Source organism: Physeter macrocephalus, chromosome 4, assembly GCF_002837175.3.
Source record: "Physeter macrocephalus isolate SW-GA chromosome 4, ASM283717v5, whole genome shotgun sequence".
Taxonomy (NCBI): Eukaryota; Metazoa; Chordata; class Mammalia; order Artiodactyla; family Physeteridae; genus Physeter; species Physeter macrocephalus.
In genome coordinates, this window is record NC_041217.1 from 60013562 (window position 1) to 60030176 (window position 16615).

Below are 16615 nucleotides of genomic sequence, written 5' to 3' on the forward strand. Positions count from 1 at the left end.
CTGCTGGGCGCCTTGGACTCCACAGAGTGGGGGAAGTTGAAGACACTGGTGCAGGATTGGCTGCTCTGCCGGGTGCTTTAACCTCTGGGGCCGTGCCCGTGAATACTCGCCAAGGTGCCCTTCTGAGCCTTCTCTTTTCCTTTACTGGAACTGCTTGGAAGTGGCTGTCCTGTTTGTGAGAAAACACGCAGAACGATTATCAAGCTTTTTCATTTCTCCTTACAGTAGTTTGTTTCCTTTTTGCAGCACCACTGTGCAACTATGCATTGTATTTCACAACCTTTTGTGCTAGGTAGATGCCTGTGACTTTTTAACTTGGGGGGTGGTGGGTGCAAATGAAGGAACTTTTTACACGGATCTTTTTAATCTCAGTTGATTTAGGGGAGGGGGGGATTTGGTTCTAGGGTCATACAAGCTCTATCCCAAAGCAAAATCCAAATGTTAATAATATTAGCCTGATGCAGATACCAAAGATAATTTCTTTCCTGCAGAACCTTAGACTTGTGTATTAAGTACGATTACCCAGCACTTGCATTAGTCTAACCTCAGTAATTCCAAAGCTTAGATGTATATTTTGGTATATTTCTGGGATATTAAAAAAAAATGTCGTTTAACTTCTTGTTTGTTTCAGTGTAATGCTCTTAAAGTCATAGCATGAAGATAACTGAACTGTCCTATTCTTAGTAGTTTGACATAATAGTATTTTTGTATGTTTTGGGTGTGTCTATGTATGTAGTAACATAACAGTTTTCACTGCCTAGGTGTTCATAATAAAAAAGAAAACAAAAAAGTTCTGAGTGTACATAATATTCAGTGATAAACTTCCACCGGGGTCAATTTGGATTGAATATTTGCTGATTATTGGTCCCAACTGGGATTTTGTTTTGTTTTAAAGAGACAGTGGTTTTTTTTTTTTTTTTCTAAAGCTGTTTTCTTTCTCTGTCTTTAAATATCTTAACTCCCCCCACCTTTTTCTTTTGTTCCTTTTTTTTTTTTTTTTTTTTTTTTTTAATATTGATTCAGGGGTGTTTTTCCACTGTTGTCAAGGGAGGGACACAAGGGGGAATTGACCCCTTGGCCTCCCAAAACTTTTTGTTTTATGTACTTAACTTTAAAATGTGAGTTTGAGTTCTCTTTTGTGGAAACTTCAAGATGTGGTGTAAATGATTCTTTCCAAAATTGTCCAGCAGCTTTAATGAGGCAGTGACAATTCCTAAGTAGTTTATTGGGAGTCCTTTTACATTTCTCCTTAGATAACTCTGCAATCTGGGTGGCTATTGTATAGCCTCACTGTCCCAGACGCCTGGTTAGCCATTTCCCCTCGGATAGGAACATGCTACAAGAATCAACCCATAACTTGGGAGTCTGGGGCCTCGTTATCTGGGCCCCCGGGAGACACACGTTTTCTTGGTTTTGAAAACCCAAAACACAAGCAATTTACATTTGGGGGAATTAGCTGATACCTCCTGAGGCCTGAGGAGGTGGTGGGGAATATGAGCGGTGCTGTCTCTTTAAAAGTGCCCTTTATATGATTCCCCCTCCTGGGGCTGCCTGCAGGGGGCTGTAGGCTTGGGAGAGGTTGTGTAGGTGACAGTGAATCAGAATGAAATGGTAGATTTTGTGTAGATGCATTTGTCTGCTGTAATTTTTTATATATATTAAACTTACTGTAACTGTACAGTTCGTTTCTGTTGTAAAACATCATTAAACCATTTTCCAAGTGTTTTCACATTGTTTGAGTTTCTCTGAAGTTGTTGTGTTGGTATTCTGGATGCTTCACACATTCCCATACAGACTTCTCAACTAAGCCTTCCAACTTATTTTTTCCAGCAGGTGCCCTCAGGCATCCCAGGATCACTGTAAGCACACTGGTTCCTCCGACACCCGTACCCTGGCTTCGGCACGCTTCCCCCTGTGCTCCGTGGGGCTCTGGGGCCACCACATTGCTCTCTCCCCACGGCCTCCACGGCCTAGTGGCTTCCTGGGACCCCGGGTCTGGTAGCAGTGGTCTCCTTCAGACCCCGAGGGGCTTTGTGTAATCAATTGATTCATCTGTGAGAGAACTCTTCAAAGGTCCCCTCTCACTGTGTATTTGACTGCGGAACTGTCATTGAAATTGACTTTTCCAAATTTATTGTTTAAACCACCGTGCCCCTCTAGCATTTCCTGCCAGGTCCTGAACAGTCATTCTCTGGGGTCCTCTGAAGGAAGCTAATCCTGAACTTGGCCCTCTGGTTTTCCTGTCTGAGGGGGTACACAACTTAGCTCCCTCTATCTAGCTTGTTGTAGCCAACATTTAGTGTCTTAATGCAATTAGTTGACTGCAGAAAAGGGAAAATTTGAATCTTAAAATGAATTTCCCACAGAGAGAAAACTTCAGCTTGTTGAAGAGCTTTGGGAGGCATTCTGTTTAACTAGTGTGTATGAACTGAGTCTGTGCATCCCCCTCGAATTAGGAGACAGACACTGAAAGAGAAAGCTTGCGCTATGGTCTCAAGGTATGGCTGCTGTCTTGAAAGGGGCCCAAAATGGGAAGACAAATGCTGGGTCCTTTTCTCCTCTGCTCCTACGTCAAAGAACGCCTCGCTCTTTTCCATTCCACCCTGTCTTGTATTTATAACTTGCTTTTCAGTTTGTAAAGTTACTCTTAAAACAATTTCAAGTTTTACCAGGAATTGGCTGTTTGATAGAGACAGCAGCGGGCTCACAAGCATGAGGACTTCAGAAGGCAAAACCCATTTGTTGCAAAAAAAAAAAAAAAAAAACCATTTGTCACGGGCTAAGGCATGAGGATAAAAGCACTGATTCCATTCTGTTACCCTGTAGTCCTTTGTGAAAAGGTTGTTGTTACATTCTAATCCACTCCAGTGGCATCTGCCAAGAGGAACTACCCATGTGAGGGTATGAATTCTCCAACTGCAGCCTTTTCTCTCTCCGAAGACTAGGGCCACTCTCAGCTTGATTTGGGGCTTTGTTGTGCCAGCATATCCACTGAGTCCTCTCCCACTGGCCTTCTCTGTGTAGTTGTCTTACACAGAGTCCAGTAAGTCCTCTGCCCCACCCACCTGGGCAAGCTCCCACACCCATAGCTTACAGCCAGCTTTCCTCCTACCTCTTGAGTCAACATCTTGATAGAATGGGGTCAAACTTTTATCTTCAGGCCAGCCATGTGGGTCAAACAGCCTGTGTGAAACTCAGCTGACCTTAAAACTAGGTATGAGGTTGAGGCTTAACGTTGACTAATAGAGGAAGCCAACTTCATTTTTTATAAAATGCCCAGTGAATAGAAGATAAAGCAGCAGCAGCCAAAATGAGGCTCTCACTTGTCATTATGAACTTCAGTCAGTGGAAAGGCAGCTAAATCAACATGGTGTAATTTTCCCATTCCTTTGCCCCGTGACCAGGTTACATAATTAGGGCTGATAGTTCTCAGCCCTTCTCTCCCTCCTCAGAGTCCTGTCGCTTCCATGAAACCTTCCACAGCTCCTCCCATACCTTGCCGAGCTCTGTCTGCACCCCTTCGTTGGCAGCTACCCATCCCTGCCTCACGCCACTTCCACCTGCCTGTCCTGTGTGTATCACAGTGCACTGTGATGCCGAGTTCTTTACACGGTGTGGATGAAATATAATGACAAAATTTTAAGTCCCTAACTAACTCTGATGATACTTCTCTAGCTTCCCTGGTAGCTTGCCAAGTGCTGGGCACAGAACAGGAAGGTGCTAGGTCAATACTTGGTGAATGGAATGGAATTCCCCTCTGAGGCCAGGATATGAATCGAATGCCTTCTCTCCTGGCAGTGCCCATCACTCCTGTTGGGATCCCAACTGCTCAAGGGCTTTTAATAGCCATGGCCTTCGATTTCAAAGTCTTTACTGATTGATTTCAAAGTCTTTACCCAATATCAATTGGTGGCTTGATGAGTTAGGGCCTTATAAACAGCCACTGCAGTTAGTTAGAGGAAATACTGCTGGGGACAGGGGGGTCACTTTTCGTGGGAGAATCTGACCTAAAAGACCTCTGTTGTCCCCTCTCCTTCCCCAAACCCTACGGACTGAGGTTTCTGTTTTTTTGTTTTCTTGGCCACGTGCGTGTCTTGCAGCTTGCGGGGTCTTCTTACTTCCCTGACGAGGGATCGAACCCAGGCCCCCTGCAGGGAAAGCGCAGAGCCCTAACCACTAGACCGCCAGGGAATTCCCCAGACAGGTTTTGTGCTGTGGCATCAGCAGCTGTTCCCCCAGGAACCCTCTGACAACGATGTTCCCTCTTCCTGATGCCCTAATGCTCAGCTGGCCTCTCTCCTGCTCTTTCCTGCACGCCACAAGCTAGCTCAGTGCCGTGAGCCCTGCACCCAGGGAGCTCCCCATCACCTTCTCCTGGTTCCTGCATAAGGACTCCTGGCGTATCCAGACACCATGTTGCCCCAAGCACAGCCCCTGTTTGGGCCACTGTATGCACCCGGCTCTCCTGCATTTTCCAAGGAGCCATCCTGTTCTCTCCCAGCAGCAGGCTGATCGCCTGATGACTAAATGACCATTACAGGCTTGACTGCTGAAATAAAAAGCTTACGGTAAAGCAGCATTTTCACGGAAGCATTTATTATGCAAAAAAGTAAGGCTCTAGCAAACCAGTATAAATTAAGACCGAGCAGAGCAAAGAGGGTTTTCCATCCGTAGCCGCGTGCCCTTTTATCACATAGCCCTGTTCCAGTTAAGTCAGCTGAGGCTTTTCCCACCGTGCCATTGTCCTTTGGGATCTTTCTAGGTCTGAGTGGTGCGGAGTCTTCTTTTGAGGCCTTTCCCAATACGGCTGTGTCTTTCACTCAGTGTGAGGTGCCCAAGTGCCTGCAAAGAATGTGGTCTTGCTGCCCCCTCACCTTGTTCGTAGTCAGCCATGACACTGCTGTGTTCTTTCACACCGGACTCTTCACAGCTCGCTTCCCTGTGAGAGTGTGGGCTCCGGGAGGGCAAGGCTGGGCTTCTTCATTTTTTGGTCCCCACAGGCCCTGGCACTCAAGTTCTATCACGGGGAACGTATGCTTGATTGCAGGCGGGCCCCCTCCTGCACCCCCAGGCCTCTGGCTCCCCTGCTCCCGTCCCTGATCCACCACTGCTTCCCCTCTTCAGCCACCAGCAGCTGCTACCTACCCCCCCCTTCCCCTGTGCCCTCACCCTTCACAGGGAGGCACCACAGCCTCCCTGGCCCATCACCAGTTACCGTGGAATGATGGGCTACGCTGACAACAGAAGCCAAGTTTACAGCAGGAGCGAAGCCACTCAAATACTGACAGAACAATACAGACCATCAGGACACGCGCTAACATCTGTGGTTTCTCTGGGGACTTTACAGAACACAGCCTGAACTCCTTAGCTGTGTTTGAGAAGAAGGGTGCCCGTCTCCCTGGTAAGAGCCCAGAGCCACTGGGAACGAGGCCTGCCCACAGCTTCCAGGAAACAGAAAACCCCGGAACATGCTGCACTCCCAGCAGGCTCATCAAGGACAGGGCCTGGGGGATGCACTCCCTCCCCGTGTCCAGGGAAGAAATTCTGTGTGACAGTTTGGAATTGGATATGACCGCATGTTACAACTTGAAGCATCCCGATCATAAAGAAAAATACTTGGGTGGTGGAGAAATATGAGTGAACTGGGTTGTAAATACTTTATCCTGTGTCTTTAACAACCTGGGCATCTGCAGGTCTGGCCTGTGAGTGGTGAAATTCCAGGTGCTGTTAGCGAGGGGGCAGGTCCTGCATGCGGAGGGCAGCATAGGTGTCCTTGGTGGCCGTGCTGAGTCCCTGGGGAAAGCAAATCAGAAAAGAGGGGGTCAGGAGCTCTGTGTGGGCATGAGCCTACCTGGAGGCCAACAGGTGTCTGCTGCAGCCTGGCCTGTGATCTCCCACCCAGCTCAGAGGCCCAGGAACTGTCCCCTCATGCCACAGGTGGGGCCTTGGCCCATGCAGCTGCAGCAAAGATGGTCCTGTGTCCCACTGGGAATGGCCTTGGTGCAATTCCTTCCCAGCTAAATTCTCACCTTCTCCCGGCTTCCCATGTACTGTGCCCTACAAAGTTGCCTGTCAGACCACAGAGGAAGGAGAGTCGCCCAGCTGGAACACGGAGCTGGAAGTCAGCAGGGAGACCCCAGACCTGCTCCAGACAACGTACTGTCCCTGATACTGGGGCCTCCAGGAAGCCGGGACTTGTCACGGGGGAGAGTGGCTCCTTGGCCTCCGCCCTCCCGAGCCTCCTTCCCAGGCCGTGCTACCACAGTTATGTTCTCTGTCAGGGAACAGGCAGGCTGGTCCCAATCTCACTGGAACGTCTCCCTCTCTGGTCCAGGAGACAGATCAACAGCAGTCACACGCAGTAAAATTTGGGGGCCCTTTTGACATCACTCTGAACTCAGGGAAGCCAGGTAGCCTGAAACTTTGGAGTCAATCAAGCAAGCTATGAACAGCCCCAGTGAGGCAGAAAGAACCAAGTAAGAACCCACTGGGGATTATATTTTAGAGAAGTAGGTTGGCTGTGCTTAGTTTGCATAATTATTCACCCTGATCTGCAAAAACTAGGCACCTGACTACAATAGCATTTTCTTTTTAAAGTTATTTTTCTTTTTTTTTTTTTTTTTTTTTGTGGTATGCGGGCCTTCCCCTGTTGTGGCCTCTCCCGTTGCGGTGCACAGGCTCCGGACGCGCAGGCCCAGCGGCCACGGCTCACGGACCCAGCAGCTCCGCGGCATGTGGGATCCTCCCGGACCGGGGCGCGAACCCGGTTCCCCTGCATCGGCAGGTGGACGCGCAACCACTGCGCCACCAGGGAAGCCCCAGTTATTTTTCTTTATTTGTCTAATCTTCTCACCCATCTTCCCATCCTATTAGGTGTGAGAATACGAGGCAGAGCAAGGCTTCTGCAAGGGCCCAGAGCAGCGGCGAAAGAGGCAGGAAGTGGCTTGTGTGGTGTCCTTTGCCTGCATCTGCCCTTTGCTCAAGACCACACAGCCTCTGGGCAGCTGCCGCTTGTCTGCTGTGCCCCAGTCCCCCCGGGGCTCCCACGGCCTCCTGACTAGAACCAAGTCATCTGCTTGAACGGCTGAATTCCAGCCCTGCCCCAGGGGCTGACTAGCAGAAGAGTCACCACAGGCCTGAAGGGGTGCCCTGGGCTTGCCCAGCCCAGCTGCTGACAAGAGCTGGCACTGCCAACAAGCAAAACAAGGGAGCCTGACCTTGGCTCTGGTTAGATGGTGCCACCCTGGAAAGAAGGGCCAGCAGCACTCACCTGGTAAAGGCCATCATGTCCCTTGCCTCTTCGCCGCTGGTTCTGTGGGAGTGAGACAAGAAAAGGCTAGAAAGTGAGAGAGTCAGCAGCAGCCTTCCTGCTCAAGAGTCCTACTCAGAGGACCCCCAGAGACTCAGAGGTGACCGTCTCCCAGTCAGCACCCGTGCCCCGGGAGAGAAGGGTCCTCGAGTCACCGGTCAGACCTTGGCCTCCGCAGAGTAAGCTGAGGCCTGGCTTTGATGGGGCCGAGGTTTGCTGTGCCTGACTCAGATCCTCACAGGCATCAGCTTCTCGGATCTGGGCCGCACTGGAGCTGGCCACGCTGCCACTGCTTGGAATAAACAGGCCTCCCTGCAGCTCTCAAAATTCTTGGCTAACTAGGAAAAACAGTATGGAGGTTCCTCAAAAAACTAAAAACAGGGTTACCATATGATCCTGCAATCCCACTCCTGGGCATATATCTGGAGAAAACTATAATTCAAAAAGATACACGGACCCCGATGTTCACTGCAGCACTATTTACGACAGCCAAGACATGGAAGCAAGCCAGGCAAAGAAAGACAAATACCATATGATATTACTTATATACGGAATCTTAAAAAATTATACAAATGAACTTATATACAAAACAGAAACAGACTCACAGACGTGGAGAACAACAGGCTTGTGGTTGCCGAGGGGGAGGGGGTGGGGGAGGAAAGGACTGGGAGTTCGGGATTAGCAAATGTAAAACTATTATACATAGGATGGATAAACAGCAAAGTCCTACTGTATAGCACAGGGAACTATATTCAATCTCCTGTGATAAACCATAATGGAAAAGAAGATGAAAAAGAGTATAGAGATATATGTATAAATGAATCACTTTGCCATAGTGTAAAAAATTAACACATTGTAAATCAACTATACTTCAATAAAACAAATCTTTAAGAAAATTCTTGGCTAATCATCAATGCTCACTGGGAACGGCAACTAGGTCGTGCGTACAAGCTAGGGCTGTAGAGTCCGTTCAAATTCTGGCTCCCTCATCACCAAATACGTGACCTTGGGTAAGTTATTGGACCTCCTGTGCCTGGCGGGTACACATTTCCCATTGGGTTATTGTGAGAATTAAGTGAGACTATCTACCTGGTAAAGCACTGGCCAGGCCAGCTTTGTGGGCATGCCACCTATGCAGTCACACGGAAATCAAACTTAGAAGGGTCCAATGCTCTGCTCTCTCTTTGGGAAATTCTTAATCATTTATGAACAAGGGGCCCCACCATCCTAAGTGCTGAACATATATTAGCACACATTATTCACTTGATAATTATTATTAACGTTGACAGACTTGGCCTGTTTTTGCAAAGCATAGACCAACTTAGTATTTAACTTGGTTTTTAATCCTAAAAGGGTATCAGCACCTTCTGAGTACCTAATATACTATCAAATGGATGACAGATGGATTAACCTTTGCCTCTGGCAGCCACCACATGGGCTTTTGCAGGTGATAGGAGGAAGGGATGGGACTCTTTGGAGCATCCCCCATACCACCCAATTCTTGGGAATGAAGAAAGAGCAACACTCACCTCGCCCTTCATTCCGATCTCACTGTAGGCCTCCGCCATCTTGTCTTTCCGCAGCTCCTGAAGAAGACGGCGTGAGACACTGGTGTTACCAACTGATGTAGAAAACAGTGGGCTCCCCTACAAAAGGAAACCTCTGGACTCCCCAGTTGGTGGGGGAGGGGGTCCACATTCAAGGCTCCAGAGATTCAAACATTTCTGCCAATAACCAGCTCCAACCCCCCCTCCTCCTCCTCAGCCCTCTGGAATCTTCTCTGAGCTGCCAGCCCTTTGCACTGAGCTCAGAAGCTCAGGTGAGGTTCAAAAAGATAAGATGTGGAGTCCTAGCCAAAGGACAATCATGTTGGACAATGCAAGGGCTCACCCCAGAGCCCCCAGAAGCATTTATTTGAGCAAGTTATCTCTTCACACAGCCAACACCGTGCCTGTGCATGAGCCGACTGCAGGAGGGAGGAAAAGTAGCTCTCTTTGCAGTAGCTTACCCTCTGCAATGGTCCCCTGTGTGGCAGACCCAGATCAACACCCAGGATGGTGAAGTTTTCAACAAGAGGCCACACTCAGGACACTCCTCCGGCCCCTAGAAACAGCAGCCCCTCAGAGGGGCTTGCCCAGCTTGACCTCGCTGTCCCCCCAGGTCCCCACCAGGCTGATCCGGGAACTCCCGCAGCAGGCTTAGGGGCTGAAGGAAGGAAGGCAAGCCAAGGGGCCTTCCTGCGAGCAGCCACTGCAGGCAGCAAGCAGGTGAGGCACTATTTGGCCAGGGAAGCGAAGGTCAAGTCAGGCAAAGACCACGGAGTAGGGAGCAAAGCCTTCATCCAGAGCCCTCCTCCAGCCCTACCCTCCAACTTTCCAATGAAAACTGTGCCACGAGGGCTTCCCTGGTGGCGCAGTGGTTGAGAGTCTGCCTGCCGATGCAGGGGACATGGGTTCGTGCCCCGGTCCGGGAGGATCCCACATGCCGTGGAGCGGCTGGGCCCGTGAGCCATGGCCGCTGAGCCTGCGCGTGCGGGGCCTGTGCTCCGCAACGGGAGAGGCCACGACAGTGAGAGGCCTGCGTACAGCACAAAAAAAAAAAAAAAGAAAAAGAAAACTGTGTCACGTCATCTACTCACATTGTACACGACTTCACGGGGGTTCTTCTTCCTCTGCCGGGAGAGACAAGGGGAAGAAGTTAGAGATGGGGAAACAGGGATCCAGGCCAGGAGAGTTTCAGCGCCCTCCCCAGGCCCCTTCCCCACACCCTCTGTGGGCTCTGCCATCCGCCTGTGCCCTCCCCGTGCTCCTGCAGCTGTGCTCCGCCACTCACAGGCCCTCACGGCGATACCATGCCTCAGATTCCCTCGTGCACACGGACACGCTCTCTCACACCCAGGCTGAGCTCTGCTCTTAAGAAGACCCCACTTGGGCCTCCTCCAGCCCCTCCCCTCCCCACAGGGTGTGGAGTCTACAGCCGAAAAGGACAGAGTTGCTGGGAGCCCGGCATAAGGGCCTGGTTGCTGCATTAATGTGTGTGAGGCCCCTTGTGATGCAGGAGGGAGCCAAGGGCGAAGGAGGAGAGGGGCAGCGGCAAACGGGACCTCCATCTGTCTGCATGGCCAGGCCTCTCGCACGTCAGGGTCCAGCGTAGTGGCAGAGTGTGCTGGCATTGAGGAGCCCTCTCCTCACTGCCCAGCTGAGCGCTCACACACACTCTTTCTCACACATACACACACACACGCAGAAACAGCAAGGCCCTACCGGTTTCCCCCCCATCTCAGGGTCCAGGCCCCCTCTCCTATCCAAGACGTCATACTCCTCTCTTCGTCCTAGATTAAGCTCCTGAAACAGAGAAAAGCGTCAGAGACCGGAAAGAGAAGCTCAGGAGGATGGGGCCAGTAGGACTGGGAGTTCCTTCTGGGTGGTGGCTCACAAAGGAGCACGGCCTGGGAGATCCATCGGCTACCGTCATTTCAAAGAACTTATTACCATGGCGGCGGGGGTGGATCATCGATTCAAAGTCCCATTGCACGGAGAGCGTGAAGTCGCTTCTCCACCAAAGGGAAGATTCTACACTTTCCTCCTCCACCTCACCCCTCCAGCCTGTGAAACCGCTGCCAGGCGGGGGCTCGCTAGGAGCAGACGCTTGCCGTGCAACACACCGCTAGCGCGCCGCATCCTCAGAGTACCCCCCGCCCCGAGGCAGGCACCATGACTATCCCCGTTTTCGGGGTTAGGAAACTGAGCCCCAGGGAAGTTAAAACAACTTGCAGGGCTGACAGCCGCGGACGAGACCTACAACCGAGCCCTGGCTGCTGTTTTCCCCACGTCCCAGCAGAGGACCGCACTTTCTCTAGACCGGGCTCTACGGGAGAGGCGGACTTACATTATAGACCTGGTTCTGGCCCTGCTGGTAGGCGGGGACGTCGGCACTCCTGCTGAACTGGATGGAGAAGAGGAGAGAAAGCGTGTTACTCTCTGCGCAGGCAGCCTCGCTCCGCTCCTCGACGGCCAACGGCGCGCGCCCTGCCTGCGGGGGGGCTGGGTCCTTGCGGGAGCCGGTGGCGCGGCAGCTTCTTTTCTGAGCTCAACTGTCCTTACACCTCCCAGAGTTCAAGCTCAGCCACCGCAGAGGCCCGCGGCACTGGCCGCAGCTTCCCGTCCCTGGCCCTCACCCTCGCGCGTGCGCAGAAGCGCCGGGCTCGCGGGCCGCGCCCACTGGGTTCCGGGAGGTTCTCCAGGCCCCTTCCTCCCAGGGGCTCGGAGGACACCTCGAAGAGGATGGTGGCTGCGCAAGGTCCCACCTCCTATCTTGACCTCTGCAGCAGGGTGCTTTCCGTGTGGCACTGTGTCCTGAGGACCTGCCCCGGGCGCATGGCCTCGATCTGTTTTCAGTTCATGCCCCTCAGCTGAAACTGCACGGTTTTGCAGATTAAGAGCATTGGGAACCACCTGAGAGATCATTTAGGGCAGCGTTCTTTTGCCAAAGTCCAAAATCCAAAAGAGAAATGGGTTGAGGCACGGAAGTCATAACGACTGAGGCCTCCGTTCCGGAAGTCCTTCTACCCTCTGCCCATATGCCACAGCCACCCCCAGTCCCAGCCCCTCCAAGAAATGCAGGGTCTGCAGGACACTAGGTGAAAACCCACGCTCTGGGCCAACCCTCCCTCGTACTGGTAAACAAACAGGTTTGAAGACACCGAGCATGGGTCAGAAGTTGGACAGCAGAATCTGGAAAGTGAGCTCCACCTCCCTGCTCTTCTCTGCCTGAAGCATAACCCCCTTTCCTGCCAGCAGAAACCCTGCCCTGGGACGCTTTGATGTTCACACATCTGTATGTCTCCTCACTAAGGGGCCAGCACTAGGCTCACCATCCCACTCTGTCCCACTCAGCCAGACATCCCCCCCTTCCCCACCCCCACCCCCGCAGTGGGCACACTTGGCTGGTCCCTGCTTTGCCCATGTACACCAAGACTCAGGTACCACCCACGCTTGAGACTTTCCAGCACCAAGGCCCCCTGAACATCCACCAAGCTGGGGAGCCCATGCCCTCCCCCCAGAGCCCAGTGGTACCCACCTTCGCTCTCAGGAACAGGGCAGTGACAATGACACCGTAGATGAAGAGGATCCCATCCAACAGGTAGCATAGTTTAGGATCGAGCAGGCCGAAGCTCTGTGCCGCTGTGTCGAGAGATGAGATTGGTCAGCCAGGCTCAGGTGACAGAACATGCCCTCACAACCCCCGGGGGCGGGGCTGGGGGGGGTGTCCCCTGAAGGGTCAAGGAAATCACAACAGGGTGCTGGGTCCACCTCCATACCCCACCTGCACAACCTCTCTCCCCACCTTGGACCAGCCCTTGGGAAAAACCTAACCTGCCCCAACAGTGGACATGGCACCCGGTAGGGCCACAAAGCCTGGAAGGCAGGAAGGTGAATGGAAGGTGAAATTGTCCACTGTGCACAGGGCGGCTGCCTCAGGCACGGGAGCCCAGCTGGGTGTGAGCCCCATCTGAACCACGCATTCCGGAAGCCACCCCAAATTACCACGGGGCCCCTAATCCCTACTGCCATAACCACCTTGGTCAAACTGTCCTATGCAAACTGGAGTATAATGGAGTTGGCGAAAGAGGTACGGTAAATATTCTGGCTAAATAAAAGTTAGCATTTCTACCTGAAAGCTCACTGCACTATGCGTGAGGAGACACGGATTTCAGTCTAGACTGTTCTTCCTACCAGGTATGTGTGCAGCAACTCAGGTGTAAAACGGGGCGTAGTAGGCGTCTCACTCCGCCCCTGCCTGGTATCAGAGAAGCAGCGGTCCCGCGGCCACAGCCTCTCCCGGGCCCGGGGCGCCCTCCCATGGCCGCCTGCAGGACTACGTCGGGGCTACGGGAATGGGATAACGTGCACTGCAACAAGGTCTCATCCTTACTAGTTTTGTGACTTGGGGCAGGTTATTTACCCTATTTCAGCTGCTTCTTCTGTTGACCAGGGTGAAAACTGTAACATTTCTTTAGTGTTTACTCGGTGCCGGACACCGCTTTGATGTAATAACTTGTCCTCCCAACAGCACCACACCGGACACACAGAGGCACCGAGAAGCTCAGGTTTCGCCAGGAGCACGCACACAGGAAATGAGAAGCAGCCCAGGACAGCCCAGGCAGCATGTCTCCCCTCCTTTCCCCCACCGGCTTCTGCTACAAGCCCTGATGCAAGGCTGCTCCAGAGTCCCCACCTCCACCTCGTGACTTCCTTTGTCCTCAAATCTTTGACTCCTTCCCTAACTCAGGGGCCCTCCTGGTGGCTGGGCAGCTGATCTCTTTGTAAACTTCCCATAGCCCCTTCTCAGAAACCATCCACGAGCCAGTCTTTCTGAGCGAAGTCCAGCCCTGACTTAGCAGCCCAGGTCCAGGCCCCAGCACGCCTTCTCCCCACACTGCCCCTCCTGCTCTACCCACCTGCCTTTGCTGGGGCTGGTTCCTCTTCCCTGCCTACCATTGCTAGCACCACCCGCTCCACTCAGCTGCTGGAATGGGACTGAGGTTCCGCCATCACAGCCCCTAGTGAGAATTCAGTGTGCTGATGGATTGCAGGGGCCTGCATCCCACAGAGCCATCTACAGCCATAGTGTGTTGGGTTATGAAATTCCCCTCCATCTAGGCTGGAGTAAGTGCTGGAGAACAATGGCTGCATCTTCTTCATGCTTGCCTCTTCCTTCACCCCCAGCATCAGAGCACAGAGCACAGGGTAGACGTCTATTCATTAGCTATATGGAATTTTCAGGGAAGATGCCAGGCCCCCTACACGAGGTTGGCCTGCCTTCTGGCCCTGAGGCAGTGCCGGAAGCCCCTGCTGACCAAAGTTGGGTGTCCGAAGTCCTCGAGGAGACAAGCCAGCCCCCAGCAAAGGCCACCAAAGCTGGGGTGAATGTTTTTTCCTTTTAGGACTGGAGAGGAGGTGACAGCAGCAATTTATGGGGGTGGTTGAGATTCAGAAAAAGGGTTGGGAGACAATCGTTCAGTTGCCTGTCACATAAAATGAGAACAGAAAAATTACCGGACAGTAAATTTATAACAAACAAGAAGAAATATTTCTTGGTGTTGTGCAGAGCCAGTGCAGTGGGGGAGGGGATTGGGTGCCTCCCCCAGAGATAAGTAATAGAAAAAAGGTTTTCTTTCTTTCTTCCTTTTCAAAGAGCAGCATGATTTTATGACCAAAGACAAGTGTGCTGTGTGTGGTTTGGTCAAGGAAAGGGTATCAATAGCCACACGCTTCCCAGGGTAGGAAGCTTCCCGCAGCCTAGTCCAGCTGTGCCCGTGCAGGGAGGAACGGGACTGAGGAAGGCAGTGATCATCCAGAAAGCTCCCTGAAGGGACCCAGGACCTAATTCAATTACACGACTAAATATTTATTGGCCTTTTGCTTGATGTCAGGGGATATTGAAATAGAAAGAGCCCTGGATTGGGTATCAGATGTGTTCTAGTCCTTCCCCTGCCACTAAGTAGCTGTGTGGTCTTGGGCAAGTCCCCTTACCTCTCTGGGCCTCAGTTTCACCATGTGTAAAATGGTGGATAATCATGTCTATCTTAAGGGTGTGGTGAGAATCAAATGAGAGAATGTATTGGTAGGTGTTTTTGTAAATTTCCTCCATAAGGCTAATGATGTCTAGCATTTGGGTAGGGTCTTCTGAGTCCCTGCTCTCATGGAGCTTATGGCTTAGCTCATGAGGCCACACCCAGGGTGGAGGGGCTTCTCTTGAACAGCAGGCAGCTTTCCAAGATGACAACTCAAAGGTGGAAGCCATAGGGCTTCCCTGGTGGCGCAGTGGTTGAGAGTCCGCCTGCCGATGCAGGGGACTTGGGTTCGTGCCCGGGTCCAGGAAGATCCCACATGCCGCGGAGCAGCTGGGCCCCTGAGCCATGGCCGCTGAGCCTGCGCGTCTGGAGCCTGTGCTCCGCAACGGGAAAGGCCACAACAGTGAGAGGCCTGCGTACCGCAAAAAAAAAAAAAAAAGGCAGGAGCCATAGACACTCCCGGTTCCAGCTTCTTCCCAGCCCCCCGCCACCCCCAAGGCAGAGACCTGTTCGCCTCCTTCCGTGAGCCATTTGTCATGCTGTTTCTATCCCCATCACATTCGGTCCCAAAGAGAGGTATTTAATGGGGTTATATGGTGGCTGTTTTCCCAGACAAGTGGAGAAGCTATTTTACTTCACTCTTCCCATCCCCTGTCCCAAGTCTACAGCACCCCAGAGAACCCCAGCATTTGAACAAGTACCCAGATACTGACTGCATGTTCTCACTCTCAATCCTGGCTGCATATTAGAATTAGCCCAATCCCTTATGCCCCCAGGTTCTCATTTAATTGGTCTGGGGTAGGGCCTGGGCATGAGCATGGCCAGTGTACAGCAGGGTTGAGATTCAGAGCTGCAGCATGACTCGGGTGCAGCCTTCCATAGTGATACAGCCATACCCTATAACAAGTATAAATTCCATGCCAAACAGAGACAAAGAACAAAATTAAAGACTCACATGCACTGTAATTTTTGTGTACTTCTGAACTGTGTATTATTGAACTTCTCTAAGTCTCGGTTTCCTCATCTGTAAAATGGGGATAGTAATGTTACCTGTCTCATTAGGTGATGGTGAAGCTTAATTAAGATAATTATCACGGGGTGCAGGACCTGGCATGTAATAAGTGTTCCATACATCAGCCATTGTTATCACCGTGATTTTTTTTTCCAAATCACCACCAATACATTTATTTGAGGAAGAAAGGGTCAAATCATATCAAGAACTTTTAAACTGGGTAGGACTAGGGACACTGATCTGCCTAACTTCTGGGTGTTCACAACTGCACAGGTAGCCAGATCCTGCCCATGAGGTGACACCAATTAAACCGATGAGCATTTGATGAGAGGAGGCATTCTAAGCAGTCACATGATTTCCCATTCAGGACTGCCTTCCCTTCATATCAGAAAAGTAGTGTTGAGGAAAACGAAGACAGAACCTAGCAGTAGCCTCCTAGCCCAGGCCTGGACATGATGGTGACCTTGTGAAAGGGGATCTCACCCTATTTACAAAGCAGGAAAGCGATGCTCCCAGCTGAGCTGCAGGGTGAGAGCTGGGGGTGGAACCTGACCCCATGATCCTTTTCCCATCCAACCTGGGCCTCCACAAGCCACTCCGCGGGCCTCTGCACAAGGCAGACTCAGCAAAGCTGAGTAAGGGAATCCTTCCTCAATTCCCCAGCCCCAGTCCACATTACCCAGGTGCAACGGGTGACCCAATCCACGGGCCACAGCCC

General features: G+C 51.7%; 1 protein-coding gene across 1 annotated transcript in view; it reads right to left on the minus strand.

Annotated features, from left to right (window-relative positions):
- Positions 1 to 4718: 4718 nt before the first annotated feature.
- CD247 (CD247 molecule) overlaps positions 4719 to 16615 on the minus strand; it is a 79203-nt gene continuing 67306 nt past the window's right edge. Inside the window, exons 2-8 of the mRNA XM_055084229.1 lie at positions 12389 to 12492; positions 11198 to 11254; positions 10573 to 10653; positions 9948 to 9980; positions 8839 to 8895; positions 7271 to 7312; positions 4719 to 5793 (exon numbers count right to left, since the gene is read on the minus strand). Coding sequence (XP_054940204.1) covers positions 5728 to 5793; positions 7271 to 7312; positions 8839 to 8895; positions 9948 to 9980; positions 10573 to 10653; positions 11198 to 11254; positions 12389 to 12492 — 440 coding nt within the window. The 3' untranslated portion in view covers positions 4719 to 5727. The remainder of the gene's footprint in view (positions 5794 to 7270; positions 7313 to 8838; positions 8896 to 9947; positions 9981 to 10572; positions 10654 to 11197; positions 11255 to 12388; positions 12493 to 16615) is intronic.